Source organism: Paramisgurnus dabryanus, chromosome 3, assembly GCF_030506205.2.
Source record: "Paramisgurnus dabryanus chromosome 3, PD_genome_1.1, whole genome shotgun sequence".
Classification (NCBI taxonomy): domain Eukaryota; kingdom Metazoa; phylum Chordata; class Actinopteri; order Cypriniformes; family Cobitidae; genus Paramisgurnus; species Paramisgurnus dabryanus.
Window position 1 is genome coordinate 29,699,254 of NC_133339.1, and position 10,072 is coordinate 29,709,325.

Consider the following 10,072-nt stretch of genomic DNA (forward strand, 5'->3'; position numbering starts at 1 on the left):
ACTGTACTTTGCATCGAATTACGGGTCGTCTCTCCACTAACAGATGGCCGATGCCCCAGAACTTCGTCCATTAAATCAAACCACGGAAAGGTTTTCTCCCGTACCTGGCTCGTTGTGCGTTGGATGTTTATTTTTGCAAGTTCGGCGACGATATATTTCATTACATCCTCGTTTCTGCATACTCCGTCAAACTGGCGTTGCACATTATCCTCTGCCCATATAGTTAAAAGAGCTGTGTTCAGCAGACCAGTACTGTCGGTTTTCCATAATTGAGATGTTACGATAGCGACATATGAAAGAGACCATCTTGCCACAGACGCTTAAATTACCTGACTCAAGCAAACTCCACCTCTGACCTTAACCACGCCTTAAGCCCTACCTGGTCTTCTCTGGTCCAAGGAATTCGGCGGGCCAGAAAAGCCGGGCCTTAAGCCCCAACGAAGCACCAGTGAAGCACGATCATGCCCCGGAAGTGACAATGCAAATGCGACAGGCCGCGGCAGGCACTGGCACGCCCGCTTGAGGTGCGATAGTGCAAACACGGCTATTGACTATCATACGCATTAACTACTGGGTACATTCACTAGTACGTCTATGGTAACTGCATGGAAACAGGACTGTAGAAATAAAGTGATGCTTTTTACACAGTTATTACATAGGACCTACCACCTAAGATATAGCATCATATACATGTCACTGTCCGGCAAACCCAACCATTGACTATCATACGCATTAAATACTGAGTACATTCACTAGTATGTCCATGGTAACTGCATGGAAACAGGACTGTAAAATAAAATGTTGCTTTTTACACAGTTATTACATAGGACCTACCACCCAAGATATACAAGATATATCATATACATGTCACTGTGAGGCAAACCCAACCATTGACTGTCCTACGCATTAACTACTGGGTACATTTACTAGTACACACTTATTGTGTATATACAATTTGTAAGGACAGAAGTGTTTGATATTAGTTATCATATATGTACACTATAAATACCTGTCATGAACCCAACTTGTAAATACTAAATACTTAAATTGTACATTTATTTGTAAGTACAGTAATGTTTCTCGTTAGTTAATAACTACCAAGTATGTACCACTGTTAAGTACAGTAATGATACCAGTTAATTACCATGTAGATACCTAAAAGTAAGTACCACATATTTGTTGTTAAGTACAACTTATTTACTATATATGTACAAGGTAAGTACACGTACTGTAAAATAAAGTGCTACTGAAATTTAATTACCAATCTTACCAAATATTTCCAAAGAATGGTTTAATTACCTGAACAAGCAGTAACATATCTCAACGAACAAACCCTATTCTGAATTAATTGCTTAGAACTTGTGGAATTGATTAAGATGAGTAAAATATTGACCATCAAAGTCTACACTATAAAAATACTGGGTTATTTCATTTCAAACATTGTTTCAACCCATGGTATAATAACAATTTAGCATAGGGTTATTTTTAACCCAACAGTGAAGTTTGTTCATATTTGACCCAAATGAGATTTTATTAACAAGGTTCAGGAGGAAGACTTTCAGATAATTAAACACAGGGTGGAAGCACTCAGTCATCAACCATAAGAGGGTACATATAGACTCAGCAGTCTTTCCTCGATCTGTTGACAGTTTGCAGCATCCCCCCACCACCCCTTCTCCACACTTCTAGTCTTAAGAAGGGTGGGGGGTTGGTGGGAAGTACTCCGAGTTCGGGCCAAAATCCGAGCTCGGAGCCCTCCCTCTAGACAGCACGCCAAATACGCAATAAACCTTACCCTCTCAAATTGTGTGTAAGTGTGAAATCGTGAACAATGGATTGAAACAACCCATCATTTTTTTAGTAGACAGGCAGTTTTTGTACACTATTTTGGATTAAAACTGTCAGTGTGGTGGCTATTCTTTTGACTACTGGGGAAAAGGAACGATGGTAACTGTATTGTCAGGTAAGACAATATTATTTATGGAATGCATACTGATTTATATTCTAATATATTTAGTAAATTAGCCAAAAGTCAGTTTGCCAAAAAATGTTTTTATAAATGCAACATTTGTTCGGGTGACTTCGGAGATAAGACAATGGTCAGGATAAGTATCAGTCATTTTAAGTTTTGCTCATCTTACAGCATATTTTACACATTACACTCGGTGCAATTTTGTCCTGCGTAAAATTTTATAAATACATTATGTGTAACGGGGCTTTCGACTACTGGGGGAAGCAGCACGAAAGTCACCGTAACAAACAGTTTTATGTTTTATAATATTTTTATGAAATAAAAATATATTTTACGTTTAGTTCTTGAAGTAGTGTGTTATATTGCTGTTGTCTGCGGTTTCTCTATGTTTTTATATTGCGAACTTCGTTTCTAAAGTTTTCAATAGCATTTCACGAAATAAAGGAAACATTACAAATGTAATACCAATCATTCGGCAAATTATTTTGTTATGCATGTTCATTATTTGCGATTTCTTACTCGATCTGCACAAATACAACAAACTACATTTCTAGAAAAAATAACAGAAAAGCAAAATTAAATATGCTTAAGAATGTGGTTCGTTTATGATGCGCTATAGCATATATTCTGAATCTTTAAGGTGATTGAAAAATATGTGCGTTTTATGATACTTACCTTGTTTCATTAGATTGGGTGTTTAATTTATTTCAACCTGTTTTGTTTTTGGAATAGTGACTTAAAATAGGTTAAGCGATTTCAACTTGTTGAGTAACCTAAAATGTTGATATGACTAATCAGACTTATTGATAAGGCCGACATAATTTTTTACAGTGTTAAAAAGGTCCCAAACACAGGCGTCATTTGTTCAATTTAACAGATCTAGGTAAGACTTTACAATAAGATTGTATTTGTTAACATAAATAAATCCATTGGCTAACCTGAACTTACAATTAACATTTATAAATTTATTATAATCTGTTTTTTTATTCATCTTTGTTAGTGTTATAGTTAATTATTATTGTTCATGTTAGTCAATGTGCATTACCTAATGTTAAATGCTACAACTTGTGATTTAAAAAAATTGAGTTAATTCTGAAAATAACATTAAAAAAAAATGAATTGATGGTGTAGAAGTATTGTTAATTGTTAGTTCATTATATGCATTAAAAAATGTTAACAAATACAAAAGTGTTACCAAGATGTTGGAATAAATTAATTTAAAATGTTATGTTAAATGTTTTTTTTTATTATTATTTTTGAGGTCTTTGCTGTTTCGTTCAATGTTTTTTTTTTTTTTTTTGCAACACTTTACAATATGGTTAAATTACATATACATTAGTAAATGCATTAACTAACAGGAACAAACAATCAACAATGTAGTTTTTCGGCATGTATACATTTTTTGTTAACGTTAGTTAATGTAAAATCATGTTAGTTGGTACATTAATTAATGTTAACAGTTACGACGCTTGATTTTTTTTAAATGTATTAGTAGGCTAAATGCCGAAATTAACATGAACAAGATTAATAAATGCTGTAGAAGTATTGTTTATTGCTAGTTCATGATAGCATGAACTAATTGTTAACAAATACAACCTTATTGTAAAGCGTTATCGTTTTTTCGATGTATTGACCTCATCCTGTCCTTGAAACTGCTTTCAGCAACCCAAATGTGCGAGGAGTGTTACTATTTATTACTTATTGTTTATCGTTGTGCAAAGTGTAATTTAGATTTTATAGTTTCATAGCCTTCAATAAAGTTACAAACTGCGAGAATTGCATTATGATTAATTTCTTCTTAGTAATGTATATGTTAATCTCACATGCATCACAAGTACTCCACTGCGTGGCTGGCCAGTAAAGGCTTTGGAGATGAAAAACTAATGACATGCCCCCCTTCTTCACCTGACTTAAACCCTATTGAGAACTTTTGAGCCACTCTTAAGCAGGACATTTACAGTGAAGGTAAACAGTACACCTCTCTGAACAGTGTCTGGGAGGCTGGTTGCGGCTGCACAAAATGTTGATTCTGACCAGATCAAGAAACTGACTGAATCCATGAATGGAAGGCTTGTGACTGTAATCGAAAAGAAGGGTGGCTATATTGGTCACTGAGTTTAATTTTTTTTCCAGAAATGTTTATTTGTAAATTTAGAGTTTGTTTATTATTTTCACTTTAACAGGTAAAAAAACAAGTGAGATGGGAAAATCTTTGTTTTTCATGTAGTTGCATAATAATTCTGCACACTAATAGTTGCCTTATAACAGTGTGCATATAAATATTCTCTTAAGAAAGCTAAAACTTCACTTTTACTACTTAAATGTTCAGGTTTGAGGGTTTGTTAACATTTTAAATTGACCAAGAGCACTGTAGTTGTACAATAACAAAAGTAATCCTCAAAAATACAACTTGCCTAATAATTGTGCACACGGTGTATGTATCACAAGATATTTTGTGAAACATGTAAACCTGAAAGGTTGTGAATTTTTAAAAATGTGATGTGTCTACAGCTCAGCAATCAGCACCACAGTATGTCTTTGGCCTTTCTGAATGTGGATCCGGTTCCGATGGCTTCCTGACTGTCGGCTGCATTGCAAAAGGTTTCTCGCCCGCGGACTCGCTCACTTTCAAATGGACAGATCCTAAAGGACAAAAAGTGAATGATTTTGTGCAGTATCCAACAATCGGACGCGAGGGAGATTACACCAAAATCAGCCATCTGCGTGTGAAGAAAAGCGACTATACTCCTGATAAACCTTACAAATGCGAAGCCGAAAATGCTGTCGCCAAAAAGGAAGCAGTTGTTGCTCCAAGACGTACATGTAAGTTAAGCTTTGCTGTTATATGACATGACAATGAGGGTGGGGGTCATTTTTTTAAGTCGCACCTTGTGTATCTTATCTGGTGTTGCTCTCATTCTCTTCACGTTCACTCTTAAAAATAAACGTTTCTGTGTGGTACCTTTAATATCCACAGAGCTTTTTAGTTGCATCAAGGTTATTTATAGGGGAAAAAGGTTCAACAGACTATAAACAAGGTAAGAAAGATAGTTTCTATAGGTTTTTGGCCTAACAATATGATTCTTCTGTGACATTGCTCGGAAGAGCTCTTTATAGCATCTTTATTTTTAAGAGTGTTGGGAAGAAAATGTCAGGTGTCTGTGAATGTTTGAGCAGTTACACTTATATTCAATTGTATACATATATGAGCAAGTACTTATTTAAGTAGTAAAACATTTTAATGTCCTGCTCTACACACAGGTTTTTCATTATTGTAATCCTCTATTCTGATCTCACACACACACACATACTTATAAGTTACACAATAATAATGTCTTTAAATTATCTTTTATTACCCCTCTGAAGCTATGCATCCTGTGTGTCAACCATTGCTCAGACTGACCCTAAAGCCACCAATCCAGAAAGACATATTTATCTTTAAAAAAGTAATCTTGCAAGCTGTTATTTCTGGAAATGAAAACAAAGCAGTGAAAGATGCTGAAGTGTCATGCAAAGTGGAAAATGACCCCGCCGAAGTAGTTTATAGCAGCAGTTCAGAGTTTGAGAAAATCTACGATGTCACTGTTGATATAAACAAATGGTTTGAAGGCAAAATGGTCACCTGTACCAGTGACAAAAAAATTGTGGAAAAGATTCATTTTACAAAGGGAGGCAAGTCATCAATTTAATGCTTTTAGCCAATCTACATTGTGGATCATTGTGCATACATGTTCTGAAAGAGTTTTAAATTAATGCTAGACCATTTGATATGCTAATGCTAATTTCCATTGTGAAATGTTAAATTGCTATATGATTCATTATCACTTCTTCCGAATACAGAGGAACAACCTAGTGTTGTAATTTACGAACAAAGAACTCACAGCAAAGACCATGTCTCTCTGGTGTGTGAGGTCAACAGCCCTCAACTTGGTGATGTTTATATCATGTGGAAAGTAGATAATGGAGAATATAAAGAGGGTTATACCAGTGCTCCAATCCGTTGCAAGGACTCCACATCTGTCATCAGCATTTTTAAAATGGAAGTAAAACAATATGAAGAATCCCAATCCTTCTCCTGCTCTGTCAGGCATGCCAACTTGAAGATTACAGATACACCATATACAAAACCAATAAGTAAAAATAATCAAATTGATTGCTCTGCTTGCTCTTGTGATTATCAATAATGTTTTCAATGTGTTTCTGTTTTTATTTCACTTTGTCTGACACACTTTTGTCCTGTTGCTCTTATTATGTTACAGTATGTATCCTTGAGCTTTTGTTATGTGCAGTTTTCTTCATGTCTGTATCACTGTACCGCATGGGTCAAACACCAATGCTAAATTACACCAAAACTAACTACTAACCAAAAAAATGTTATTGCATGTTAAGTGAAATTATAATAAATATAAGAAAAACATATTTTAACTTTTTAAAGCAAAGATTTATGATGACCTATGTGTGATACCGTTTTGTCCTGTGTTTATCATTGTCATTGTTTATCTTAATGCAGTCTAATGTTGTAATATACATACACGCTGAAACCTAAGATGCTTTTTACACCAAAGCACTTTCTGGCAAATGTGTGTTTTAGTGTTGATCATTTCTTTCTGTTTTGTCTTCTTTTACCTTTCTTCCAACTAATAAATCTTTGTATTTGCATGATTTAGTCCATCATTTATTCATTCATCTCAAAGCCATATGTATAATTTGGAAACACAGCACATGCACTGTAAAAATTCTTTGGTGCCTTATTTTTTTTTGTTTAATCAACTTTATAAGTCATTTCAACTTATTATTATTTATCTTGCCAAGAGATAAGTTGCTTTAACTTATAAAATGAAGGTCACTTCTTTCAACTATATTTTATAAGTTATAACAACTCATCTCTAATCAAGATAAATAATGGGCCCTATTTGAACGATCTAAGCGCATTGTCTAAAGCGCACAGCGCAACGTGTAAATGGGCGTGTCCGAATCCACTTTTGCTAATTTAACGACGGGAAAAATGGTTTGTGCGCCTAGCGCATGGTGGAAAAGGGTTGGTCCTATTGTAATGGGAGTATTTTGGGCGTAACGTGCAGTAAACCAATGAGAGTCATAGCTCTGATCCCCTTTAAAAGCCAGTTGCGCTGGCGCTATGTCTAATCGATATTTAGATGACGAACTTTGTAAACTGAAAAACTAAGCGGAGGAAGAAGATCCCCAGTTTAAGATAAATGTTAAATAATCGTGTTGTTTTTCACTTGTATTGAAATTGTTATTTTTTTATTAAAACCTTTAAAAGACGTTTTCTTTTAGTCATGGAAGTAAAAAAGCAGGCTTGTAATTGCTTTAAATGTATGGCTATCCAATATCATCGAAAAATAATTTACAAGTATGTAAGATAAGGTTTGTACTCTAAAAATACTTTATTTGTAACAAACAGAAGATAAAGAATTTACAAACGGCTCTATGCGCGTTTCAGAACTTTGGACAGCGTTTTTTTAGGAAAGAGTTTTTTTAAGCATTACTTAAAAATGTTTCTCATCTCACCATATCCGCAGGTACAGAGTCATCATATAATAAATCCTTGAGGTAGCATTTAAAAAACATTTAAAAACAGATGCATTTGTTTAAAGCAAAGCATTTATTTACTTACCAGGCTGCAGGTGAAGCAGCTCTTTGTGCCTTCTAACGTCTCATAATTAGTCCTCATTTATGTCCAAGAGATTCAAATTTAAAAGCATTTTTGTGCTGCTGCGCATTCATGTACTTTGTGATAAGCAAACCCGTGTTGTCCTCCCGTTTATAGGCGCATATTACTAATGCGCTATTTAAATAACATAAAACACATTGAGCCATTGACTTTAGACTTTAGACCAGGTTTTTGTTGGTCAAGGGCGTAGTCTATTTTAGTTGCCTCAAAATAGCACCACGCCAACAATGCGCCTGAACACACCTCGTTTTCAGACCAGAACGCCCATGGGCGCAAAAGGGGGCGCAAATGCATTTGCTATTTAAACAACGCGGCGCTAAACGTGAAAATTTGGGTGGAAACTAGCGAAAGACACTTGCGTCGCGCATTGCGCTGCATTGTGCCTGGTGTAAGATAGAGCCCAATAAGTTAAAATGACTTGTAAATCTGAGTTGATTAAAAAAAAAAAAAATAAGGCAGCAAATAAATTTTTACAGTGAGGTAATGCCACTTGTATTCCAGCTAGAATTCAAATCTTTGAATATTGACATTTAACCAAACACATAGAGTAAATGTGTTTAGAGGATGCGTAATGTTGCACTGTAACTTTAATGAACCTTTCAAAAATTGTTCATTATAACTATGCACATGTAAACAAAGGTTATGCTGTTGTACTATTACTAAATGTGTAACATGAAGACACTGGTGTTGGTATTTTGGTATTTCATGTGTACATTCAAAATGAAAATCAGTATTTTGGTAAGTGTTATAAGTGGTAGCTGTGTATTAATGTATCACAAACTAGAGGTCTAGTAAAAGTTATTGAGTTTAAACTGTAGTATGACTCAGATGTATACTATGTGTATTAGGCGCTATTCTACACACATACAAATACATGTGTTTTTCTCAGATAAGCCTCCAGAACCGGAGACAGGCAACGCATTGCACTGTAATGAAGATGTTTTGGAGGAGGATGAGTTCAGAAGTCTCTGGTCTACTGCAACCTCATTCATCTTCCTCTTCCTCTTTTCTTTGACATACAGTGCTCTTATCAGCCTGTCTAAGGTAATCAAAATATTACTAAATAAAGTGCAGAGCATTTTAAATGAAGAAGATCAATTCTGGATTATTTTACTGACGTACACTCTACACAGATTATGCTGGGTTGTATAATTTAACTTAAGTGTTTTGTTTAAATAATTGCAATATTTAAATTGTTATAAATAAACTAATAACTTATTATCTTTTTTTATTCAGATGAAGCAGTGAGAAATTTAAAAACGAAGACTCAAATGTTATTTATGATCATTGTTATAATTATTAGATTTTTGGAAGGAAAAACACTTTCTTCTCTATCTTGTTTTGTGTTTGTTTATCATTATTAAATATGTTAGCTGATTGGGATTTTAAAATGACATAACTTCTGTCTTGAAGGATATTGACAAACATGCAGTCTGAGTCGCACACTCTTTATAAAAATTGTCTTCTGTGTACTTTGTCAGGTTAATAAAGTGATGTTAAGACGTTTTATCATGTTGAGTATTTTATTATGATATTTTGCTATATTGTCAAAGTCTTATTACATCATAAAGTTTTTTTATATTGATAGATAGAGCTGAAGTGGTAAAAAAATTGTGCTGTTTACTGCAAAATATTTGCACATATCCAAATAATCATTTATACCATTAAGTTATTGAGAATTAAAACTAAAAACATGCTAGGCCCGTAGGCTCGACAGATGTCATATTTCCTAGATAAGCTAGCATATGACTGTTATAACTGACATGTATTCTTTGTCTATAGTAAAATTTGAATGGTTTATCTCAAGGGAACAGGGTGACCATTAAAGCATAACACTCATTGTGCACAGATGCATAGTTCATAGAGAGCATCTGCAAACTGAGATATCTAATAACAACCAAACACAGAAAAAAAATGTTAACTAAAAGCAGGTGTCAGGAATTAATAGAAAATATATATATATGCTACAGCATTCTCTTGCACAAAAAGTTAATTGTAGTGAAAAAAATGGCACAACAGATCATTAAATGGTACAATAATGTTTAAATGGGTAGACGATCATTCTAGCATAACAAGTCTGAGATCTAAAAATCATTACAGTTTTTCAGTGGCTTGGGAGCATTTCTCGAATCATTCTTAAAATTTGTAAAATAATAATTGCATTTCTCAGAACAATTTGTACAAACTGCACAACATCAATGGATGTCCTGCAAAAGTCTGTAACGTGTTCAAAATCCCAAGTGCATCTCTCAAAAGTATATTTTTATTTCAGTGAATCCGTCAGGCAGGGGTGCTGCTAGCAATTTTGGGCCCTATGAAAAAATAGGGGGTCAGGCCCCCCATACCCATTTCGTACCAAACATACAATCCAACCTACTGTAGCTATTCAAAATCTTTGTCTGTAA

General features: G+C 34.4%; 1 gene segment (V, D, J or C); it reads left to right on the forward strand.

The window, feature by feature from the left end:
- Window positions 1-1,692: 1,692 nt before the first annotated feature.
- On the forward strand, window positions 1,693-9,087 carry LOC135766884 (Ig mu chain C region membrane-bound form-like). The segment is given in 6 exon segments: window positions 1,693-1,963; window positions 4,484-4,795; window positions 5,339-5,644; window positions 5,813-6,106; window positions 8,557-8,711; window positions 8,904-9,087. Coding segments are annotated over 6 exon segments (1,098 nt in total).
- Window positions 9,088-10,072: the final 985 nt, after the last annotated feature.